The sequence below is a fragment of the Pseudophryne corroboree genome, chromosome 1 (genome assembly GCF_028390025.1).
Source record: "Pseudophryne corroboree isolate aPseCor3 chromosome 1, aPseCor3.hap2, whole genome shotgun sequence".
Lineage (NCBI taxonomy): Eukaryota > Metazoa > Chordata > Amphibia > Anura > Myobatrachidae > Pseudophryne > Pseudophryne corroboree.
In genome coordinates this window covers 284,970,418-284,996,503 of record NC_086444.1, presented here as the reverse complement: position 1 = coordinate 284,996,503, position 26,086 = coordinate 284,970,418, and the positions used below count along the sequence as shown (strand labels likewise).

General features: G+C 45.9%; 1 protein-coding gene across 3 annotated transcripts in view; it reads right to left on the bottom strand.

Moving 5' to 3' along the window:
• The window catches only part of WSB2 (WD repeat and SOCS box containing 2), a 61,147-nt gene that overhangs the window by 13,480 nt on the left and 21,581 nt on the right, over nucleotides 1-26,086 (bottom strand). The window contains exons 3-9 of one of the 3 annotated variants that reach the window (XM_063964327.1): nucleotides 24,155-24,326; nucleotides 23,768-24,024; nucleotides 14,592-14,723; nucleotides 5,626-5,726; nucleotides 4,134-4,306; nucleotides 3,770-3,853; nucleotides 3,114-3,221 (exon numbers count right to left, since the gene is read on the bottom strand). In XM_063964327.1, the coding sequence (XP_063820397.1) occupies nucleotides 3,114-3,221; nucleotides 3,770-3,853; nucleotides 4,134-4,306; nucleotides 5,626-5,726; nucleotides 14,592-14,723; nucleotides 23,768-24,024; nucleotides 24,155-24,326 (1,027 nt within the window). Of the gene's footprint in view, nucleotides 1-3,113; nucleotides 3,222-3,769; nucleotides 3,887-4,133; nucleotides 4,307-5,625; nucleotides 5,727-14,591; nucleotides 14,724-23,767; nucleotides 24,025-24,154; nucleotides 24,327-26,086 lie in introns of all 3 variants that reach the window. The other 2 variants (XM_063964325.1, XM_063964326.1) reach the window with 2 other exon arrangements.

Genomic DNA, 26,086 nt, shown 5'->3' with positions numbered 1-26,086 from the left:
TATCTATAGCTGCCAGATGACCCAGGAACCCCACAACCGGGGCCCCGGGCTTATACTTACCAAAGGCATCTTCAGCCACGCTGCCGGTGGCGGCGGGCTGATGTCAGCAGTGAACTGCTGGATGCGAGACACCCAGAGACTGATGTACCTACAGCCAGGACTTGGGCTCCAGACTCCGCAGGGTGGGACCAAGTCCCTCCAGCAGCTCCCACATAGCAGCCTGGCAAACTGCCAGACTGTTGTAAAAAGTTCTAAATTAAAATAAAAAAAGTGACCGGCTCTCCCGGGCACATTTCTAAAACTGGTCTGGAGAGGGGTATAAAGGGGGAAGAGAAAGTCACACACACATTAAAAAATGTAAAATGCCGGCTCGCCTGTTCACCCCATCTATACCCCATAGTACTTAACTCCAGCATCCCCTATAGATGATAGAGAAATAAGCAATAAACCAGGAAAAGCATTAAGTATTTGGTAAAATGGGTAATGCTGGATGGGCAGTGTGTATGCACTGGGTCTCATTTATGCATACAAAACCTCCTTTCATGACACCGTGCGCCTCTGTGTCTGTCACAGCGCATTTTTATGAGGCACACAACAGCAGCAGAAGTTTGCCCTAAATAACAAACTAAGATGTAAGAGATTGTACTATAATGTGACGTTTACACTTTAATTCAGTGTACTGCTTTAGATTTTTCCTCACTCATGTAAACCGGGTTCACTATGGTATGCCGGTGGTCGGGCTCCCGGCGACCAGCATACCGGCGCCGGGAGCCCGACCGCCGGCTTACCGACAGTGTGGCGAGCGCAAATGAGCCCCTTGCAGGCTCGCTGCGCTCGCCACGCTACGCTATTTTATTCTCCCTCCAGGGGGGTCGTGGACCCCCACGAGGGAGAATAAGTGTCGGTATGCCGGCTGTCAGGATCCCGGCGCCGGTATACTGTGCGCCGGGATCCCGTCAGTCGGCATACTGAAGAACACCCATGTAAACCTAGGAACACTAAACTTTGTGGAGGGGTTCTTTCATGTACCTAATGATTTAGTGTGGCACAAAACAAGACGTTTTACTGGGCGCTTGGTAAATGAGACCAATATCTTCCATTTTACAGACAAAAGTCTTCAGATGTGATTGATCTTGTGTGAGATCTCATTAAATATACCACAGCTGAGGCTCAACTACTGATATAAAAGTAATACATATGACAGATTTTCAATTATATTTTATTCATATAGCAATAAGAATCTACTGTGCTGCAAAACTGAGACATAAGTAATGAAACTGTAGGTGACAGATGGGTCCTGTTGGCTAGAATTAATCTAAAAAAATATATTGATGAATATTTATGTTCCTATTGCTGGAAATGTGACATACAGTACGATACACAAAATGATCAACATCCAGTTGTAGTAATGATATACTGTACTAAATATCAAGTAATGGGAAAGAGTGATCTGGCAACGTAGCATACAAAAAATAAAACACAAGGCTGATGGTTATGAATTCCTATGTACCAGCAGTATGCAGTCAATATATCGGCTGCCGGGATCCTGGCGTTCAGGAGACAGACTCCGGAATCCTGACACACGCTCGGAATTCCCACTCGGTTGGTGGGTGAATGCAAGGAGCCACCGGGCTCGATGAGTGGCGAGCTGACTCGCTGCCACTATTCCGGCAGGCGGAACACTGCTGTTGGTATAGTGACAGCCAGCATCCCGTCTGCCGGGATATCTTATGTCTTATATCCCACCAGACATGTTTTCAACAGAGTAAAGTTAGAATTTTAACTACTGCTATATTAGCACTACTGCACGTGATCACATGAACCATTGTTATTGGTCTGTAGATGCCTCTGCAATGAATTGTGGGACCCATACAACTACAGGCAATTTCCTAGGCCTGCTGACGCCAATAAAAAAAACGCAGATCGGCGATCCACTGAGGAATCTGTATGTTAAAAATCCCCAACTTTTCCGATCCCCATCGTTTTAGGTCAGAACATGCTGGATTTTCCCTGATCATCCGACTCAGGCATTGGCAGAATGAGGAATTGTCACAATAGCTATCTGATGTATGGGCCCTATTACACCATCAGGGGAGATTGACAGCTGGAAGAAAGGTGTTTTCAGTATATAGTATGCTTCTCATGTGACCCAATTTTCCAGGATAGTAAAATATCCAGTTTAATAATTCCCTGTTCTCTCTTCCTTTGTCTTTAGATCCTCTAGATATGCTTTGTTCAAATTTCGATAATTGGGCACCTTGCCCTCACAAGAGGGATAGTCTCCTGCTCCTGATGACCATAGTCACAGTGGCTAAGAAAGCCAATTACTTAACTGGACATCCAGGTCCACTTCAATGTTGTCCACTGTTAAATGGTAACTTATGCAATTATTCCACTTTGACAGAAAGACTACCCTCTCTGATAATGAAAGGATCATACGGTTCCATAGAAAATGGGACTTTATCACCCAGTTGGATACCCAGACTCAATCCCATGTGGATAAGCTATTTGAAAACACAACATGGTAGTTATACAGACAACAGGACAATACCCCTTAATTGCTCTTTTGTTCTTGATATGCTTCATTAAATGCAAGTTCCCATCATCTGATTCCCTCTTTTCCCGGTGTTTCTTCTCCCTTCCTCTTCTAATTTGTGTTAATTTTTGAGTGCTGCATGAGTCATTGTGCTCCTTTGATTATGTTTTAGTCACTTTTGTGGTTGAACATTCTATGTCACATTTATAAGTTGTTTAAATCGCATGTTACCTCATAGCTAACATCTAATTATTGTCCGTACCCACACTGCATTGCTCTATAGTGTTTGGCACATTTTGTGTACGGATAGAAACTTTCTGTGTCAAGTCCAGTACACACGAGGGAGATGTGTGCTGAGCGATCTAGCCGCACATCGCTATGGGCATAAATACGGAGAGATCCATGCTTAATTTCTAAGCAATCTAGTCAGATTGCTTAGAATTTAAGCACGGCTCTCTGTGTGTGTACCCCCCCCCCTTACCTTTGCTATTTCTGTACCTTTTATTGGTAAACAATAAAAACAGGTTTTCAAAATAAATAAATAATTCACTTGTTACAGTCACATTCAGGTTCTCACCCTGTTGCAAGAATTCCACCACGTGGATAAAAGGTACAGCACAGACCGTTTGTGACAGGAGCAGAAGACAGGGGCTCTTGTAATTCCAGTGACCATATCCGCAGAAACCTGTGAGTAAAAATGTGCTTAGATTGAGGAAATATTCCGCTTTTCTCTAATGTTAGTCACATTGCTGATAACAAAAGGAACTCGATCATCTTCAAAAATCCTTATTTGGAGGAGAATTTATCATGCATTGCCCCAGCGTGGAAAAGCTACAGTATATCTGCTTTTTCATACACATTTTCTTCACATTGAAAAGTTCCTTTACAAAGTAGATGTTGAGAGAAGTTGTGCAAACACTTTTTAATTACTGAAACATTTTTCAACCTGAATTACAAGTTACCAATTTATTCCATTTAGTGGATCAAAAACAGCCAACTTTAAAAAAATGTATTGATCCAACAATGGTTTTTATTTGCATAATTTATATAGGAGATAACAATTTGTGATGGCTTTTCGTGTAACTATGGTCCATTGTGCCACATGACAGCTCTAAATGGTATTCGTGCCTTTGCTTGCCTATTCATCCATCCATCAGGTGTTACTATAATATAAGAAGTACAAAGCAAAATGTGGCCCCTCCTCCCTGCAACTGAAACAAAAACACTCCTTACCGGTCATCTGCCAGGCTAGCGAGGTGCAGGCCATCTGGTGAAAAGCAGACCGATCTCAGTGAGCTGAGCTGCGGCTCCGGATTACTGTAGTCCAGATCACGAGATAATGAAACATGACTGAGAGCAAAATACAGCAGTGATCAAAAGTCATTTTACTCTATTTTTAATGCACATGATACACGCTGATCTGTACAACTGTACACTATCACCATTAGAACACACGGCTTCTAATCACGTGAAAATTATTACTTGCAGTTTGGTCATAAAGTGCTACAGCCATTAACACACATTGTTTTTTAATATCCAAAATTAAAAAGCTGCAAACTGAAAATAACAGGTAGAAAAGCGCTTAGTAACTACTCACATGATTTGTCGTATCTTCTCTCCAGTGTAAGGGTCCCACAAAATCAGAGTAGTGTCATAAGAGGCTGTGACTAAGACAGCAGAATCGGGAGAGAAGTCACATGATACGACACTGTTCTGATGACCCTCCAGCTTCCGGATGAGAGTGTATGAGCGCATGCTCCACAGCAGCACCTAGTAACATGACCAGAGGAAAGGCAAGATATAAGTAATAGCCAGACTAAGGTTTTACTTTGGTTTTTTTTATCCTCCCCCCACCACACATAGTGCAGACATGACGTCCAAAAGGGACCATCATTTCTACACCTGTACCAGATGTTTTATATCAACACTGCTTATAGCACCATAAGTATTTATTTATTTTTTCTATCCAGAATCCTATAGCAGTACAGAGTTTCAGAGAAATCTGATTCTGAAGCATTTAAACACGTGTCTGGATGTACCTTCAGGGCTCAATTACACACGTGTGCTGGGAAAAGGAGTAAAATACATGAAAACACAGGGAGCAAGTGCTCTGCATTAGTACTTTGGTTGAACTGGTATAATGGGGCATGCAGACATCAAAAATTGTGAGACGTAACTCATCATCCCATTTTTAACAGACTTTACAGGTGTTCATTAGAAATCACATTAACAGCTTAGATGTCAACAGGGAGATTTTTATTTATTTATTTTTAATTAGAACTCCAAAATAAAAAAAAGGTTTTACTTCTAGATGTTCACCTGTGAAGGTCGCTACACTAGAATGCTCCCACTGAAAGCATATGTGGGTAATAATTAAAATAGGTCCAGCATCCGTCTGAAAGGGGTCAGGCAAAAGGATAGGGTTAGGCTGCAGGGGGAGGGTTAGGATTAGGATGCGGGGGGAGGGCGTTAGGTTTAGGTCCCACCCAGGGGAGGGTTAGGCTGCGGGAGAATAGATGGTTTGGGGGAAGAGAGGGATAGGGGGGCATTGTGGTAAGGCAAGTATACTTACCTTCCCCATCGCGCGGATTCTAAGCATCGGGATGATGTTGCGTTCGGTCTTCTGACCAATGGCATCTCCTACCTAACGCCTTTAAATTTAGCAAGGCAATGCCTGTGGCTTAGGACCTTCTACAACATGTGAAGTTAGGACTGGCCACTGGTGGGGTAGCACCAATGGCATTAAACCAATCAACTGGGTACCACTGGTGGTTTGCACCTGTCAATGGTCATCCCTGCAGTATTTAGGGCAAGTGGCAGGCTAATCAACAAGGGTGGCGGAGTTTTGCTGTTCAGCCAGGAGGTGCATCTAAACTCTGTTCCCTGCACCTAGGTGGGGGGCCCCAACCATTGCAGTCCAATATACACAGATGGTGGAGAACCCATTGACCGTCGGTGGTCGATTGCCATCCCTATGTGAATTTATTCAATCTTCAATCTATTTGGAATGTGAATTTATTCAATCCACAATCTATTCGGAATGGTTTACGACGAACATGGGGTATGCGGCATTCCGTCTGGTGTCTCACCGAGTTCTCTCCTGCCGCAGAGCACAGCATGCTACAGTCTGGGGAGATGGAACAGCAGTAAACCCAATGGGTGTGTCCAGACAGCACCTGAATCAGTTTACCTACAAAATACATTTGCAAGAGTCAGACAAAATCTACTGAACTGCAGAACCTAAATAGAATATGTACTTATAATAACTATGTAAATTTCAGATCAGCCAATTAGACAAAAACAAAAAAATCATGAAACCTAAATAAAAATCACATAAAAATCTAGTAGAAAGGAAAAAATAAATAAATAAATAAATAAAACACTAAAAAAAAAATAAGAATTTACTTACCGATAATTCTATTTCTCGGAGTCCGTAGTGGATGCTGGGGTTCCTGAAAGGACCATGGGGAATAGCGGCTCCGCAGGAGACAGGGCACAAAAAGTAAAGCTTTAGGATCAGGTGGTGTGCACTGGCTCCTCCCCCTATGACCCTCCTCCAAGCCTCAGTTAGGATACTGTGCCCGGACGAGCGTACACAATAAGGAAGGATTTATGAATCCTGGGTAAGACTCATACCAGCCACACCAATCACACTGTACAACCTGTGATCTGAACCCAGTTAACAGTATGATAACAGCGGAGCCTCTGAAAGATGGCTCACAACAATAATAACCCGATTTTTGTAACTATGTACAAGTATTGCAGATAATCCGCACTTGGGATGGGCGCCCAGCATCCACTACGGACTCCGAGAAATAGAATTATCGGTAAGTAAATTCTTATTTTCTCTATCGTCCTAGTGGATGCTGGGGTTCCTGAAAGGACCATGGGGATTATACCAAAGCTCCCAAACGGGCGGGAGAGTGCGGATGACTCTGCAGCACCGAATGAGAGAACTCCAGGTCCTCCTTAGCCAGGTTATCAAATTTGTAGGATTTTACAAACGTGTTTGCCCCTGACTAAATAGCCGCTCGGCAAAGTTGTAAAGCCGAGACCCCTCGGGCAGCCGCCCAAGATGAGCCCACCTTCCTTGTGGAATGGGCATTTACATATTTTGGCTGTGGCAGGCCTGCCACAGAATGTGCAAGCTGAATTGTATTACACATCCAACTAGCAAAAGTCTGCTTAGAAGCAAGAGCACCCAGTTTGTTGGGTGCATACAGGATAACAGCAAGTCAGTTTTCCTGACTCCAGCCGTCCTGGAACCTATATTTTCAGGGCCCTGACCACATCTAGCAACTTGGAGTCCTCCAAGTCCCTAGTAGGCGCAAGACACCACAATAAGCTGGTTCAGGTGAAACACTGACACCACCTTAGGGAGAGAACTGGGGACGAGTCCGCAGCTCTGCCCTGTCCGAATGGACAAACAGATATGGGCTTTTTTGAGAAAAAAACCACCAATTTGACACTCGCCTGGTCCAGGCCAGGTCCAAGAGCATGTTCACTTTTCATGTGAGATGCTTCAAATCCACAGATTTGACTGGTTTTAAACCAATGTGTTTTGAGGAATCCCAGAACTACGTTGAGATCCCACAGTGCCACTGGAGGCACAAAAGGGGGTTGTATATGCAATACTCCCTTGACAAACTTCTGGACTTCAGGAACTGAAGCCAATTCTTTCTGGAAGAAAAATCGACAGGGCCGAAATTTGAACCTTAATGGACCCCAATTTGAGGCCCATAGACACTCCTGTTTGCAGGAAATGCAGGAATCGACCGAGTTGAAATTTCTTCGTGGGGCCTTCCTGGCCTCACACCACGCAACATATTTTCGCCACATGTGGTGATAATGTTGTGCGGTCACCTCCTTTCTGGCTTTGACCAGGGTAGGAATGACCTCTTCCTGAATGCCTTTTCCCTTAGGATCCGGCGTTCCACCGCCATGCCGTCAAACGCAGCTGCGGTAAGTCTTGGAACAGACATGGTACTTGCTGAAACAAGTCCCTTCTTAGCGGCAGAGGCCATAAGTCCTCTGTGAGCATCTCTTGAAGTTCCGGGTACCAAGTCCTTCTTGGCCAATCCGGAGCCATGAGTATAGTTCTTACTCCTCTACGTCTTATAATTCTCAGTACCTTAGGTATGAAAAGCAGAGGATGGAACACATACACCGACTGGTACACCCACGGTGTTACCAGAACGTCCACAGCTATTGCCTGAGGGTCTCTTAACCTGGCGCAATACCTGTCCCGTTTTTTGTTCAGACGGGACGCCATCATGTCCACCTTTGGTAATTCCCAACGGTTTACAATCATGTGGAAAACTTCCCCATGAAGTTCCCACTCTGCCGGGTGGAGGTCGTGCCTACTGAGGAAGTCTGCTTCCCAGTTTCCATTCCCGGAATGAAACACTGCTGACAGTGCTATCACATGATTTTCCGCCCAGCGAAAAGTCCTTGCAGTTTTTGCCACTGCCCTCCTGCTTCTTGTGCCGCCCTGTCTATTTACGTGGGCGACTGCCGTGATGTTTTATCCCACTGGATCAATACCGGCTGACCTTGAAGCAGAGGTCTTGCTAAGCTTAGAGCATTATAAATTTACCCTTAGCTATATTTATGTGGAGAAAAGTCTCCAGACTTGATCACACTCCCTGGAAATTTTTTCCTTGTGTGACTGCTCCCCAGCCTCTCGGGCTGGCCTCCGTGGTCACCAACATCCAAAACTGAATGTCGAATCTGCGGCCCTCTAGAAGATGAGCACTCTGTAACCACCACAGGAGAGACACCCTTGTCCTTGGATATAGGGTTATCCGCTGATGCATCTGAAGATGCGATCCGGACCATTTGTCCAGCAGATCCCACTGAAAAGTTCTTGCATGAAATCTGCCGACTGGAATTGCTTCGAAGGAAGTCACCATTTTTTTACCATGGCCCTTGTGCAATGATGCACTGATTTTAGGAGGTTCCTGACTAGCTCGGATAACTCCCTGGCTTTCTCTTCCGGGAGAAACACCTTTTTCTGGACTGTGTCCAGAATCATCCCTAAGCACAGGAGACTTGTTGTCGGGATCAGCTGCGATTTTGGAATATTTAGAATCCACCCCTGCTGTTGTAACAGTATCCGAGATAGTGCTACTCCGACCTCCAACTGTTCCCTGGACTTTGCCCTTATCAGGAGATCGTCCAAGTAAGGGATAATTAAGACGCCTTTTCTTCGAAGAAGAACCATCATTTCGGCCATTACCTTGGTAAAGACCCGGGGTGCCGTGGACAATCCAAACGGCAGCGTCTGAAACTGATAGTGACAGTTCTGTACCACGAACCTGAGGTACCCTTAGTGATAAGGGCAAATTTGGGACATGGAGGTAAGCATCCCTGATGTCTCGGGACACCATATAGTCCCCTTCTTCCCGGTTCGTTATCACTGCTCTGAGTGACTCCATCTTGATTTGAACCTTTGTAAGTGTTCAAATTTTTTTAGATTTAGAATAGGTCTCACCTAGCCTTCTGGCTTCAGTACCACAATATAGTGTGGAATAATACCCCTTTTCTTGTTGTAGGAGGGGTAATTTAATTATCACCTGCTGGGAATACAGCTCGTGAATTTTTTCCCATACTGCCTCCTTGTCGGAGGGAGACCTTGGTAAAGCAGACTTCAGGAGCCTGCGCAGGGGAAACGTCTCGACATTCCAATCTGTACCCCTGGGATACTACTTGTAGGATCCAGGGGTCCTGTACGGTCTCAGCGTCATGCTGAGAGCTTGTCAGAAGCGGTGGAACGCTTCTGTTCCTGGGAATGGGCTGCCTGCTGCAGTCTTCTTCCCTTTCCTCTATCCCTGGGCAGATATGACTCTTATAGGGACGAAAGGACTGAAGCTGAAAAGACGGTGTCTTTTTCTGCAGAGATGTGACTTAGGGTAAAAAACGGTGGATTTTCCAGCAGTTGCCGTGGCCACCAGGTCCGATGGACCGACCCCAAATAACTCCTCTTCCTTTATACGGCAATACACCTTTGTGCCGTTTGGAATCTGCATCACCTGACCACTGTCGTGTCCATAAACATCTTCTGGCAGATACGGACATCGCACTTACTCTTGATGCCAGAGTGCAAATATCCCTCTGTGCATCTCGCATATATAGAAATGCATCCTTTAAATGCTCTATAGTCAATAAAATACTGTCCCTGTCAAGGGTATCAATATTTTTAGTCAGGGAATCCGACCAAGCCACCCCAGCTCTGCACATCCAGGCTGAGGCGATCGCTGGTCGCAGTATAACACCAGTATGTGTGTATATACTTTTTATGATATTTTCCAGCCTCCTGTCAGCTGGCTCCTTGAGGACGGCCCTATCTATAGACGGTACCGCCACTTGTTCTGATAAGCGTGTGAGCGCCTTATCCACCCTAAGGGGTGTTTCCCAACGCGCCCTAACTTCTGGCGGGAAAGGGTATACCGCCCATATTTTCTATCGGGGGGAACCCACGCATCATCACACACTTCATTTAATTTATCTGATTCAGGAAAAACTACGGTAGTTTTTTCACATCCCACATAATACCCTCTTTTGTGGTACTTGTAGTATCAGAAATATGTAACACCTCCTTCATTGCCCTTAACGTGTGGCCCTAATAAGGAATACGTTTGTTTATTCACCGTCGTCCTCATACATGTCGACACACACGTACCGACACACAGCACACACACAGGGAATGCTCTGATAGAGGACAGGACCTACTAGCCCTTTGGAGAGACAGAGGGAGAGTTTGCCAGCACACACCAAAAACGCTATAATTATATAGGGACAACCTTATATAAGTGTTTTCCCTTATAGCATATTTTTTATATATTTCTAACGCCAAATTAGTGCCCCCCCTCTCTGTTTTAACCCTGTTTCTGTAGTGCAGTGCAGGGGAGAGCCTGGGAGCCTTCCCTCCAGCCTTTCTGTGAGGGAAAATGGCGCTGTGTGCTGAGGAGATAGGCCCCGCCCCTTTTTCGGCGGCCTCGTCTCCCGCTCTTAACGGATTCTGGCAGGGGTTAAATATCTCCATATAGCCCCCGGAGGCTATATGTGAGGTATTTTTAGCCAAAAATAGGTTTTCATTGCCTCCCAGGGCGCCCCCCTTCCAGCGCCCTGCACCCTCAGTGACTGCCGTGTGAAGTGTGCTGAGAGGAAATGGCGCACAGCTGCAGTGCTGTGCGCTACCTTAAGAAGACTGAGGAGTCTTCATGCCGCCGATTCTGGACCTTCTTCTTGTTTCAGCATCTGCAAGGGGGCCGGCGGCGAGGCTCCGGTGACCATCCAGGCTGTACCTGTGATCGTCCCTCTGGAGCTAATGTCCAGTAGCCAAAGAAGCCAATCCATCCTGCACGCAGGTGAGTTCACTTCTTCTCCCCTAAGTCCCTCGTTGCAGTGATCCTGTTGCCAGCAGGACTCACTGTAAAATAAAAAACCTAAGCTAAACTTTTCTAAGCAGCTCTTTAGGAGAGCCACCTAGATTGCACCCTTCTCAGCCGGGCACAAAAATCTAACTGAGGCTTGGAGGAGGGTCATAGGGGGAGGAGCCAGTGCACACCACCTGATCCTAAAGCTTTACTTTTTGTGCCCTGTCTCCTGCGGAGCCGCTATTCCCCATAGTCCTTTCAGGAACCCCAGCATCCACTAGGACGATAGAGAAAAAAACTTACACCAATTCTAGCCAACCCATACACATTTGTCCTCATGAGTAATCATGATATGCGAATACTAATTTAAAAATGCATTTAAAAAGGATAAAAAGAAAAAACAGTTATATATTGTGACAGAGCCTATGGGGCCAGGGGACAGACGGAAGAGGCAACTCTTTCTTAAGTGTGTCCACAAGGCTAGCTCACATCCTTCAGCCGTGTACATTCCAGTCCCTGGCCTCAAGGCATACTATGTGCAATGTTCAACTGTTTTTGTTGCTGGCAGCCAGTAGATGGCACCCAGCAGAGCTATTCAACTGTTGCTCCGTTCGAGTGCGATCGGCTGCCTGCATTGTAATTTCAGCTCCCACCAAGGGTTGCTAACCGAAATGAGCTAAAAATTACCGTTTGAGCACTCAAACGGGACTTTTTGCGTTGTGCCCATTAGTTTGGTCAGGTTTAGACAATCTCTCACGGCTCGACAAGAGGTAACAATTGAATACTGCCCCTGGCCCGATCTCCCGTCCCTTTAGACGGGAGATTGGGGGCAATAAACAACTGAATACAGTATGACCCTATGTGCTCTTTCCTATCCCTTTAAATGCAAATAGTAGGCAAATCCGGGTTCACTACGGCTGGCCGGCGGTCGGGCTCCCGGCGACCAGCATACCGGCGCCGGGAGGCCGACCGCCGGCTTACCGACAGTGTGGCGAGCGCAAATGAGCCCCTTGCGGGCTCGCTACGCGCGCCACACTATTTTATTCTCCCTCTATGGGGGTCGAGGGAAAATAAGTGTCGGTATGCCGGCTGTCGGGCTCCCGGCGCCGGTATACTGAGCGCCGGGAGCCCGAGCGCCGGCATACAGAAGACCACCCGGCAAATCCTTTACTTTGATAACTGAACAAGTAAACCAAGCTGGAGCTCCAAGTCATTTGTCCAGGCTGTGCCCATATGGATTTAGAATATCATAAAAAAAATAAAACCCACATATAGCCCAAAGTCAGTGTGTATTGGCACACTTACTCACATTACATAAGGGTTATATAGAAAGTTAGGTGGGCGAAACATGTGTTATCACTGAGCATTGTACGCAGAACTAAGATTTCTCTGAGGTCACTGTGGCTTAGCTGGTAAAGCCCATTAAAACAATGATATATTTATATTTTTCCACACTGTGAAGAATGTGCTTGAGGGATAGTTGTGGCTATAAAACTGGCATCATTACAAAACCATCTGTACAACGTGCTTTTGTTTATAAAGACATTCTATCTAGATGAAGAGGAGGTTATCAATGGCTGAATGTTTTGTTTTTTTATGCAAATGACCTAAACTACTGCATAGCTATACTAAATCAGATTTGTGTCACAGATCTGGCACTTAGATTTTTTTTCTCACCATGTCGGAGTCCATTGTCTTTTCTAGCTTTGCAAAAGAACATCTAGTACACTACATAATTAGCAGAAAATCACATTTCCTCCATGAACCCACTCGTTCAAGAGAGAAGGGGTTCTTAATGTGGATCGTTCACGATTCTGGACTATGTCATGCTGATGCTATGCTGACTGCTGGGACAGCTTCCTCTATGAAGTCTACAGCTAGCTGGAGAGAGCATATAGCATGCACGCTCTATTGGACATGGTCTAATGAGTGGCCAGTGTCACAGAGGAACCCCACTGTGTGTTACTGTGACCGCTGGCATTTATGAACGAAGTAGAGTGACACATATTCCTGGAGATAAAAGCATGAGCGCACACACACACAAACGGTTTTTCCAAGTTCTGCAAATTCTCGGTTGCTGCGGAGACAAACATTGGAACATGTAACATGTTCAGTAACTTGTGAGGAACCGTGTATATAACACAACCTAATGTGGCATTCTACACCATAACGGAGCCTTGGAAAGTTTCTCTGGAAGATTAGGTGCACAATCTTTGTTGAAGTTGCACATGACAACTGGGCGTGTACTTTCCTGACAGCATGACTACGGATGCAGAACTATTTCAGCAATTCCCACACCCTGACCTACAAACAATGACTGTGGACACATTTGGAACGTATGCACCGGATTGTTTCATGTCTCCGCCTAGCACAGTCTCTCCTTATTCCAACTCTACAACGCAGCCTGTGACAGGACAGTATGCAATGTCTGCTATATTACTGGGGGCTGACAGTGCTGCTGCCTTATAATAACAATTATGGCTGCTGGTGGGGAAAGAGCTATTTCTCTATTTGATGTATTGAGTGCTCTGCACACCTTATAGATAGTTAGATCAGTCCATCCTTACCTTGTGTATCATGTAATTGTATGCAGTCTGTGCCATGATTCCCTGAGTAATGTGTCAGCACAGTAAAGGATAATTAACAACAACAACAACAACAACAAGTGTGTTCGGATATAGAACCCACATGTGAACACCACAATGAAACCCCATATAGAACACAATGAACCCCATATAGAACACAATGAAAACGTTTTTTTCTGCTGTCCTACTTATTGCACAAACACTCTCTGACAGATATGACTGAATGTATACAAATCGGCTGCCACACATCCCGCCAATAACTAAAAACAAGGAAGGTTTGGTGTATCAGCCTTACAAGTACAAAGTAATGTGGGGGAGTACAGACAAATATTAAGTATTATTGGATAGGTGTTCATAAACACTATGATACAGTCATAAGGTATATTAGTATAGTATTATATTCATGTTTAAAGTGTATCTTTCAGTGTAAATAGCAACTTGTAGAACAGTCTACCCCCTTCCTGGTGACCCCTATTCACATAGGTCCCAAATGGCTTTCCCCCACAGGCATCTAAATAACAAACATGGTTAAAGTAATATGTATGCAATACGGATTAAAAACCTGAATAAAACCTGAATAGGTGCTGTAAAATAGAGGAATTAACAACTCTTAATGTAAGCGAAAACCAGATTACGTCTGAACAGCCCTCAGGCATTAGTGCTTAGACAAGAGGAATATGCTGTGACTAGCCACTAAGGTTACATTAACAGTATAGCATTCCTATACACAATCTGCAATATTGCTCTGTATTTAAATTCACTGTTCAGCATATAAATAACTGATGTTTTGGAGGCCTGACCTAGGTGTACAACGCAGCTTTTCAAGCACTATATAGATTTAGCAGAATCTGTGTAGTGGTATATTCTCTCCTATAGTGCCTAATATGCGACAAACTCACAAGACTTGCAGCTACACTGTAAAATGTGTTTATAAAGAAACACTTATTATTCGAGTTGTAAATGAGGGAATGTGGAAATTATCTACATGTCTATTTGGATTACCATTATCAACGATAAGAAATAGTTATACACTGGGACGAATTCATACATGCTCCTCCTGTAAAAATGGTTATAAAAGATTGAGAGGCATACCATCTTTTTTCAAGTCCCAGATGCGCAAGGTCTTATCTCGGGATGCAGTTACAAGAATCATGCTGCCATTTGTGGTAAAGCTCAAGTCTCTTACAACATCCTGGTGTCCAGACAAGTTGAAAAGCAGACGACCTGTGGTCACAGATACAGTGGCATTAGACTTTGTACACGTTTAGCAATTCAACCATATTTTGTTCTGAAAACGAAAAAAAGACTTAATAGATGTAGATAGAACACACAGACTTAAGGGGACCATACACCAGGCATCTAACGGGGCAATTTCCCGTTATGCCGACATCTACATCAGGTAATCTGCAAAATCCACCGATCTGTCCTTTTTCGATTAGGGTATTTTTAACATGCTGAATTTTGGCAACCCCGAAGAAATTGCCTATCATCAGAGTCTGCTGATCAGCAACAGGGAATTGCCCCTTAGATGCAGAGCCGTATCTAGGTGTGGGCAGACGGTGCCTCGCACACAGCACATTTGTCCTGTAGGCACACAGTCTGCATCCACCCCTACTGACCAGCTCTCTATATGACAGCAGGCAGTGCTGGGGACTGGGGAGGCAGAGAGTGAATTCCTGTGTTGTGTGCTCAGCCCTGTCCCTTGCTGTGCCAGCACTGCAGACATGAGATGAGGCAGCGCTGGGCAGGTACTTCAGTGCGGCTGCCCCCCCCTTGCTGTTTTGGTGCAGCAAAACTTATGGTGATGAGTGCTGGGCATCCCATGTGAGCGCGGTGTAAACTAAGTGTGCGCCCTGATAGTTGGACGGACCCCTCCACCTATGGAGCATAGAGATGTGAGAGAAGCTCTGAGCTAGCCTGAAATGCTAAGTGAGACGTAGATAAGTGTGGACAGATATTCTTCATATATTCACTAATCTGCTGATAAACTGCAGGCATCCAGCCCTGTCCAGGAAGCAAGTCAGCATTTGTAGGACCCATAAAATCATCAGTTATGCAAAATCTACACCACACATTCACAGGGTTGGGTACGAGATCCCGACGGTCGGAATACAGATGCCTGAATCCTGTCCGCCAGAGTGCCAGAAGGGGGCTAGCGCAACGAAGCTGCGCTCACCATAGGTTCTATTCCCACTCCATGGGTGTTGTGGGCACCCAGGAGTGGGAGTAGCTGTGGCGGCACTGCCGGCATTCTGATGGTTGGGATCCCGGCGTTCGGTATTCTACCGCCGGCATTCTGACTACATCCCATTCACAGCACCAAAAAATGCAGTGTGTTTATATTATCATTACTCAAACAAATGTCCTTTAAAGACTCTCAGCGCTGTCTCTTTTACTGAAGCTGTCAGAAACTCAGTTTCTTCCAATTAATATATCACACTGTATTCCCAATTCATAAAAACAAAGTCTCTTTTATTCATAAGAAGTCTCTATAGGCATTAATAAGCATTTCGGTTCACAGCGTTCTCTTGATTATGCACAGATAACAGCGGTCACAAAAAGGAGTTCTCTCACTGGATTCCCTGGACGTTCTCTTATTAAACAGTACTGCTTCTCCGCCTCAGGTCGTTTGTACTCGGTGCTGCCTTTACCTTTACTGCCGCCCTGTGCCGCTCCTCCCGCTGTGCTACCAGAAGCACGTTGTTACCACACTGTAATTATAGTGACCAAATGCCCATTCAGCCGCCGACGCGTTTCTACCCATATCGGGTCTTAGTCATGGCATCTAAGACCCAATACGGGTAGAAACGCGTCAGCGGCTGATGGTGGATTTGGCAGTAAAGGTAGCGGGGAGAGAGAATCACCGAGAGGCGTCTAGCGGAGAAACCATACCACGGACACCAGATAACACAGGTGGAGTGGAAGGTTTTGGACAGCAGTCTGCAGTTATAGCTGAGAAGTCAGGTGCGAGCCGGCAGCACAGAGTACAAACGACCTGAGGCGGAGAAGCAGTACTGGTTAATAAGAGAACATCCAGGGAATCCGGTGAGATAACTTCTTTTTGTGACCGCTGTTATCTGTGCATAATCAAGAGAATGCTGTGAACCGAAATGCTTATTAATGCCTATAGAGACTTCTTATGAATAAAAGAGACTTTGTTTTTATGAATTGGGAATACAGTGTGATATATTAATTGGAAGAAACAAAGTTTCTGACAGCATCAGTAAAAGAGACAGCGCTGAGAGTCTTTAAAGGACATTTGTTTGTGTTTGGTTGTATTCCAGCTGATGGGCTGATCAGCTGTTTCCGATAAAAGACACAGCTGCAGTCTCAAATAAGAGCGCTTTTGGATGACTTTCCATATATTCTTGCATTCTATAATAAGAATTTACTCACCGGTAATTCTATTTCTCGTAGTCCGTAGTGGATGCTGGGAACTCCGTAAGGACCATGGGGAATAGCGGGCTCCGAAGGAGACTGGGCACATCTAAGAAAGAATTAGGACTACCTGGTGTGCACTGGCTCCTCCCTCTATGCCCCTCCTCCAGACCTCAGTTAGGAAACTGTGCCCGGAAGAGCTGACACAATAAGGAAAGGATTTGGAATCCCGGGTAAGACTCATACCAGCCACACCAATCACACCGTACAACTCGTGATACTATACCCAGTTAACAGTATGAATAACAACTGAGCCTCTCAACAGATGGCTCCAAACAATAACCCTTTAGTTAAGCAATAACTATATACAGGTATTGCAGACAATCCGCACTTGGGATGGGCGCCCAGCATCCACTACGGACTACGAGAAATAAAATTACCGGTGAGTAAATTCTTATTTTCTCTGACGTCCTAGTGGATGCTGGGAACTCCGTAAGGACCATGGGGATTATACCAAAGCTCCCAAACGGGCGGGAGAGTGCGGATGACTCTGCAGCACCGAATGAGCAAACTCAAGGTCCTCCACAGCCAGGGTATCAAACTTGAAGAATTTTGCAAATGTGTTTGAACCCGACCAAGTAGCAGCTCGGCAAAGTTGTAAAGCAGAGACCCCTCGGGCAGCCGCCCAAGAAGAGCCCACTTTCCTCGTGGAATGGGTTTTTACAGATTTAGGATGCGGCAGTCCAGCCGCAGAATGTGCAAGTTGAATCGTGCTACAGATCCAGCGAGCAATAGTCTGCTTTAAAGCAGGAGCACCCAGCTTGTTGGGTGCATACAGGATAAATAGCGAGTCAGTCTTCCTGACTCTAGCCGTCCTGGAAACAGATTTTCAGGGCCCGGACTACGTCCAGCAACTTGGAATCCTCCAAGTCCCTAGTAGCCGCAGGCACCACAATAGGTTGGTTCAAATGAAACGCTGATACCACCTTAGGCAGAAATTGGGGACAAGTCCTCAATTCCGCCCTATCCATATGGAAAATCAGATAAGGGCTTTTACAAGACAAAGCCGCCAATTCTGACACACGCCTGGCCGAAGCCAAGGCCAACAGCATGACCACTTTCCACGTGAGATATTTTAGCTCCACGGTTTTAAGTGGCTCAAACCAATGCTACTTTAGGAAATCCAACACCACGTTGAGATCCCAAGGTGCCACTGGAGGCACAAAAGGGGGCTGAATATGCAGCACTCCCTTAACAAAAGTCTGAACTTCAGGCAGTGAAGCCAGTTCTTTTTGGAAGAAAATCGACAGAGCCGAAATCTGGACCTTAATGGGACCCAATTTGACGCCCATAGTCACCCCCGACTGTAGGAAGTGCAGAAAACGACCCAGCTGAAATTCCTCCGTTGGGGCCTTCCTGGCCTCACACCACGCAACATATTTTCGCCATATGCGGTGATAATGTATTGCGGTCACATCCTTCCTAGCTTTAATCAGCGTAGGGATGACTTCCTCCGGAATGCCCTTTTCCTTCAGGATCCGGTGTTCAACCGCCATGTCGTCAAACGCAGTCTCTGTAAGTCTTGGAAGAGACAGGGCCCCTGCTGCCGCAGGTCCTGTCTGAGCGGCAGAGGCCATGGGTCCTCTGAGATCAATTCTTGAAGTACTGGGTACCAAGCTCTTCTTGGCCAATCCTGAACAATGATTATAGTTCTTACTCTTCTCCTTCTTATTCTCCTCAGTACCTTGGGTATGAGAGGAAGAGGAGGGAACACATAAACCGACTGGTACAGTCACGGTGTCACTAGAGCATCCACAGCTATCGCCTGAGGGTCCCTTGACCTGGCGCAATATCTTTTTAGCATTTTATTGAGGCGGGACGCCATCATGTCCACCTGTGGTCGTTCCCACCGGTGTACAACCAGCTTGAAGACTTCTGGATGAAGTCCCCACTCTCCCGGGTGGAGGTTGTGTCTGCTGAGGAAGTCTGCTTCCCAGTTTTCCACTCCCGGAATGAACACTGCTGACAGTGCTATCACGTGATTCTCCGCCCATCGAAGAATCCTTGTGGCTTCTGCCATTGCCATCCTGCTTCTTGTGCCGCCCTGTCAATTTACATGGGCGACAGCCGTGATGTTGTCTGACTGAATCAGCACCGGTTGTTTTTGAAGCAGGGATTCTGTTTTACTCAGGGCATTGTAAATGATCCGTAGTTCCAGAATATTTATATGCAAGGAAGTTTTTGTCCTTGGACGTTTTCTTCCCTGAGTGACTGCCCCCCACCCTCGGAGGCTTGCATTCGTGGTCACCAGGACCCAGTCCTGTATGCCGAATCTGCGGCCTTCACGAAGATGAGCACTCTGCAGCCACCACAGCAGAGACACCCTGGCCCTTGGTGACAGGGTGATCCACCGATGCATCTGAAGATGCGATTCGGACCACTTGTCCAATAGATCCCACTGGAAGATCCTCGCATGGAACCTGCCAAAGGGAAACGCTTTGTAAGAGCTACCATCTTTCCCAGGATTCGCGTGCAGTGATGCACCGACACCTGTTTTGGTTGCAGGAGGTCCCTGACCAGAGATGATAATTCCTGGGCCTTCTCCTCCGGGAGAAAAATCTTCTTCTGTTGTCCAGAATCATACCCAGGAACAGCAGACGCGTCGCGGGAATCAGCTGCGACTTTGGGATATTCAGGATCCAGCCGTGCTGATGCAGCACTTCCTGAGATAGTGCTACGCTGACTAGCAACTGCTCCTTGGACCTCGCCTTTATCAGGAGATCGTCCAAGTACGGGATAATTATAACTCCCTTCTTTCTAAGGAGTATCATCATTTTGGCCATTACCTTGGTAAATACCCTCGGTGCCATGGACAGACCAAACGGCAACGTCTGGCATTGGTAATGACAGTCCTGTACCACAAACCTGAGGTACTCCTGGTGAGGTGGGTACATGGGGACACCCTCTTCCAGGCTTGTATAACCGCCCTGAGCGATTCCATCTTGAACTTGAACTTCCTTATAGAAGTGTTCAAGAATTTTAAATTTAGGATGGGTCTCACCGAACCATCTGGTTTCGGTACCACAACATTGTGGAATAGTAACCCCGCCCCTGTTGAAGGGGGGGGGTACCTTGATTATCACCTGCTGGAAGTACAGCTTGTGAATAGCGTCCAGTACTACCTCCCTTTCTTTGGGAGCAGCCGGCAAGGCAGATTTGAGGTAACGGCGAGGGGGAGTGGCCTCTAACTCCAGCTTGTATCCCTGAGATACCACTTGTAGAACCCAGGGATCTACCTGTGAGCGAACCCACTGGTCGCTGAAGTTCCGGAGACGCGCCCCCACCGCACCTGGCTCCGCCTGTGGAGCCCCAGCGTCATGCGGTGGACTTTAGAGGAAGCGGGGGAGGATTTTGGTTCCAGGGAACTGGCTGTCTGGTGCAGCTTTTTCCCTCTTCCCCTGCCTCTGGGCAGAAAAGAAGCGCCTCTGACCCGCTTGCCTTTTTGTGGCCGAAAGGACTGTACCCGATAATACGGTGCTTTCTTAGGCTGTGAGGAAACCTGAGGTAAAAATGTCGACTCCCCAGCTGTTGCTGTGGATACTAGGTTCGAGAGACCCTCCACAAACAATTCCTCACTCTTACAAGGCAAAACCTCCATGTGCCTTTTAGAATCAGCATCACCTGTCCACTGCCGAGTCCATAATACTCTTCTGGCAGAAATGGACATTGCATTAATTTTAGATGCCAGCCGGCAAATATCCCTCTGTGCATCTCTCATATATAAGACCACGTCTTTAAAATGCTCTATGGTTAGCAAAATAGTATCCATGTCTAGTATCCATATTATCTGACAGGGTGTCGGACCAAGCTGCTGCAGCACTACACACTGAAGCAATTGCAGGTCTCAGTATAATACCTGAGTGTGTATATACAGACTTCAGGATAGCTTCCTGCTTTTTATCAGCAGGCTCCTTTAAGGCGGCCGTATCCTGAGACGGCAGTGCCACCTTTTTTGCCAAGCGTGTGAGCGCCTTCTCCACCCTAGGGGACGTCTCCCAACGTAACCTGTCCTTTGGCGGGACAGGGTACGCCATCAGTAATTTTTTAGAAATTACTATTTTCTCATCGGGGGAACTCCACGCTTCTTCACACACTTTATTCAATTCATCTGATGGGGAAGAACCACTGGATGCTTTTTCTCCCCAACTATAATACCCTTTTTTGTGGTAACTGGGTTAATGTCAGAAATGTGCAACACATTTTTCATTGCCGTAATCATACAACGGATGGCCCTTGTGGATTTTACATTTGTCTCATCGTCGTCTACACTGGAGTCAGACTCCGTGTCGACATCTGTGTCTGCCATCTGAGGTAGCGGCCGTTTTTGAGCCCCTGATGGCTTTTGAGACGCCTGGGCAGGCACGAGCTGAGAAGCCGGCTGTCCCACTGCTGTACGTCATCTAGCCTTTTATGTAAAGGAGTTGACACTGTCGGTTAATACCTTCCACATATCCACCCACTCTGGTGTCGACCCCGCAGGGGGTGACATCACACTTATCGGCACCTGCTCCGCCTCCATATAATCTTCCTCATCAATCATGTCGACACAGCCGTACCGACACACGCACACACAGGGAATGCTCTGACTGAGGACAGGACCCCACAAAGTCCTTTGGGGAGACAGAGAGAGAGTATGCCAGCACACACCAGAGCGCTATATAATGCAGGGATTCACACTACACACAGTGATTTTTCCCCTATAGCTGCTATAAATATACAGTTTGCGCCTATATTTAGTGCCCCCCCCCTCTCTTTTTCACCCTATTGAGCCTGGAAACTGCAGGGGAGAGCCTGGGGAGCGTCCCTCCAGCGGAGCTGTGAGAGGAAATGGCGCCAGTGTGCTGAGGGAGATAGCCCCGCCCCCTTCTCGGCGGACTTCTCCCGCTTTAAGGATATTTTTGGCAGGGGATTTTACACATATATAGTCTTACTGACTATATTATGTGTTTTATGCCAATATAAGGTACTCTTATTGCAGCCCAGGGCGCCCCCCACCAGCGCCCTGCACCCATCAGTGACCGGAGTGTGTGGTGTGCATGGGGAGCAATGGCGCACAGCTGCAGTGCTGTGCGCTACCTTAATGAAGACCGGAGTCTTCAGCCGCCGATTTCCTGGACGTTCTTCTTGCTTCTGGCTCTGCAAGGGGGACGGCGGCGCGGCTCCGGACGACCGAGGCTGGGCCTGTGTTCGATCCCTCTGGAGCTAATGGTGTCCAGTAGCCTAGAAGCCCAAGCTAGCTGCAAGCAGGTAGGTTCGCTTCTCTCCCCTAAGTCCCACGTAGCAGTGAGTCTGTTGCCAGCAGATCTCACTGAAAATAAAAAACCTAAATATATACTTTCTTTTCTAGGAGCTCAGGAGAGCCCCTAGTGTGCAACCAGCTCGGCCGGGCACAGAATTCTAACTGAGGTCTGGAGGAGGGGCATAGAGGGAGGAGCCAGTGCACACCAGGTAGTCCTAATTCTTTCTTAGATGTGCCCAGTCTCCTTCGGAGCCCGCTATTCCCCATGGTCCTTACGGAGTTCCCAGCATCCACTAGGACGTCAGAGAAATTATCATTACTAATTGATCTTACATTCTGTACATGTGATGACTTTTCCTGATGTCCTGATTCATTTGGCTGGCAGTAGTCCAAAAAGTGTGATGTTTCATGCAAACGAATCCCCCCCCCCCCCCCACCACCACCACCACCACATTTAGTTGTATTATATAATTTATAGTATAATAAAAAGAAATAAGTTATTTCAAATTGAAATATTCTTTATCGTACATACGAACTTCATACACATCAAATCACTTTGGCTCATCTTTTAATTACGGTGTCAGCATAAAAAGCTAAATTAAAGGGGCTCTTCCTTGTGCAATGTGTATAAAGGGGCGCTATTGTGGTACAACATATATAAGCGGTACTACTGTGGTGTAACATCTATAGGGGGTACTACTGTGGTGTAACATCTATAAGTGTCTCTACTGTGTTAATGTGACACTACTGTGCGGTGTAATGTGAATTAGTACAATTCTGTGGTCACGCCCCTTAGCCATAAAGCCCCCACCCTAGATTTTTGCTTAGCTTATCATCACGCACTATCCCAATTTTAAATACGGGGGGGAGAGGCGGCACCAATTCTCTTTCTGGCACAGGGTACCAAAATGTCTAGTTACGGAACTGCTTAGATTTATTGCCCACATCAGTCCTCGTGAAGGTGGTACTACAGTAAAATGATGACTATATCTTAAATACATACAGGCATTGATCATTACAGTTTGTGTTAAGTAGTCTTATTGTGACATTTATGTTCTATATACCTACACTCTGGGGAGATAACTAGTAATAAAAAAACAGTGCCTTCTACAAACAGCTGACATAACTATTGTAGCCACTGGGCACAATTCAATTTGATGACAGTTGAATTGCACCGGGAATTAGATCCCAGGGCTATTCAATACAGCGCTATGTGACACCCAACGACCGGATTTCTTCTTGCACCCCCGGATGGGTGCGAGCAGAAATCTGATAAATGTGCCAGTGTGATGCTAATTTCTGCCCTTAGCGAGATGGAAACAGCGTCACGCACTTAAGTCGGAGAATGCCCGTTCTCCCGACAATACACCCTGTTTAGTCCGGGAGAATGGGCATTCTCCGACTTACCACTGCGCTGCGGGAGCTTTTTCCCAGCGCTATTCAACGGTCATCGAATTGAATCGAGCCAAATGTATTACCTTATTTCATCCTTCATTTATTTACAATCTATTCTTGTGACTATATAGAATATTACCTTCTAATGTAGCATTCTTTCATTCTATACTGCCACATAGCTTATTTGGTGTATTACCTGTTTGCACATCCCAAACTTTGACATGTCCATTACTTAGCCCCGTTGCCAAAAGGAGCAGTGTGCTACCAGATCCGGCTTCTTGTTGCCTGAAATGTGGCCACAGCTTCCGCCCAACTGGTGAAGGCGAGGAACCAAAGGCCAAGCCCCAAACTATCTGTCCACAGTCCAGTACTTTCTCTTTCAGGCTTCCTTTCCTTTGGACTTCAGAGCCCTTGTAGCATTGACTTTTGGGTCTATAGGATGATGGTCTCCTGCTTGTAAGAACATCATAAAGATTTCCGGTTTTTGTTTTACAAAAACATCATAGGCAGGTGAACATCACGTTGCAGTATTAACAGTAACAACATATACGTATATAATTAATTGTCTAAACCCGACACTTACAATTGTTCATCTTCCAGGGGCCATGGAATGAGCTTAATGATGCCATGTCCTTGAGACCAGGCAAACCAGGAGCCATCAGGTGAGAATGCAACACTCCAAGTCTCGCAGCTGGACTTCCAGTCATACAGAGGTTCTCTGCCTGGACGTAGTTCTGCCAGTAGGACAGGTGGATCTGAAGACAACCAACCATAAGTGCCAATTACTTTATTATATTTTTAGTATATTTTTATTTTCTAAAGGTGACTTAAATCACTTGCATTGATATACTATTAAAAATTGTAACCATTGCTCACAATTTGGTAACTTTACAGGAATAATGTTGGCTAGATGGGGCAGATTCAATAAGCAGCGTGTTCTGACACCAAGCAGGATATTAGAGCATAAAATACTTATCACCTATTTCTGCACACGTCCATAGCGAGGAAGCAAAATAAGCTTTACTTATAGTAATAACTGGAAATGTATGCAGCTGCATATGGAGCTAGGCCTCCCACATCAACTAGTATCACAGTAACATTATGTGCACCTACATATTCAGCTCAGAGGAGTACATTTACTAAAGCTTCTAGAACAGAGAATTGTCGATGTTGCCCACAGCATCAGATACAGTCTAACATGGACTAAAAGGCAATAGAGAAAAGATAGACAGCATCTGATTGGTTGCTAAGGGCAACATCACCAATTCTCTGTTTTAGAAGCTTTAGTAAATTTACTCCTATGTTCCTAATACACTGGCACAGATAAGCTCTATAAATGCTGCAGGGCAACACAACATATGCATACAAAAGTATCTGTGTGGCACTAGCCACACCAAACAGTTAAAAGAATTATGTCGATGGTCTAGCTAAACCACAATATAAAAATGTGAACATGTGGCATTCAACAAATACAAAAAACCCTTATGTTCACTATTCACTTTTATTACAAGAAAAAAATAAGATTTTACTTACCGATAAATCTATTTCTCGTAGTCCGTAGTGGATGCTGGGACTCCGTAAGGACCATGGGAATAGCGGCTCCGCAGGAGACAGGGCACAAAATAAAAGCTTAAGGATCAGGTGGTGTGCACTGGCTCCTCCCCCTATGACCCTCCTCCAAGCCTCAGTTAGGATACTGTGCCCGGACGAGCGTACATAATAAGGAAGGATATTGAATCCCGGGTAAGACTCATACCAGCCACACCAATCACACCGTACAACTCGTGATCTGAACCCAGTTAACAGTATGATAAACGCAAAGGAGCCTCTGAAAAGATGGCTCACAACAATAATAACCCGAATTTTTGTAACAATAACTATATACAAGTATTGCAGACAATCCGCACTAGGGATGGGCGCCCAGCATCCACTACGGACTACGAGAAATAGATTTATCGGTAAGTAAAATCTTATTTTCTCTGACGTCCTAGTGGATGCTGGGACTCCGTAAGGACCATGGGGATTATACCAAAGCTCCCAAACGGGCGGGAGAGTGCGGATGACTCTGCAGCACCGAATGAGAGAACTCCAGGTCCTCCTCAGCCAGGGTATCAAATTTGTAGAATTTAGCAAACGTGTTTGCCCCTGACCAAGTAGCTGCTCGGCAAAGTTGTAAAGCCGAGACCCCTCGGGCAGCCGCCCAAGATGAGCCCACTTTCCTTGTGGAATGGGCTTTTACTGATTTTGGTTGTGGCAATCCTGCCACAGAATGTGCAAGCTGAATTGTACTACAAATCCAACGAGCAATCGTCTGCTTTGAAGCAGGAGCACCCAGCTTGTTGGGTGCATACAGGATAAACAGCGAGTCAGATTTTCTGACTCCAGCCGTCCTGGAAACATATATTTTCAAGGCCCTGACAACGTCAAGCAACTTAGAGTCCTCTAAGTCCCTGGTAGCCGCAGGTACCACAATAGGTTGGTTCATGTGAAATGCAGAAACCACCTTAGGTAGAAA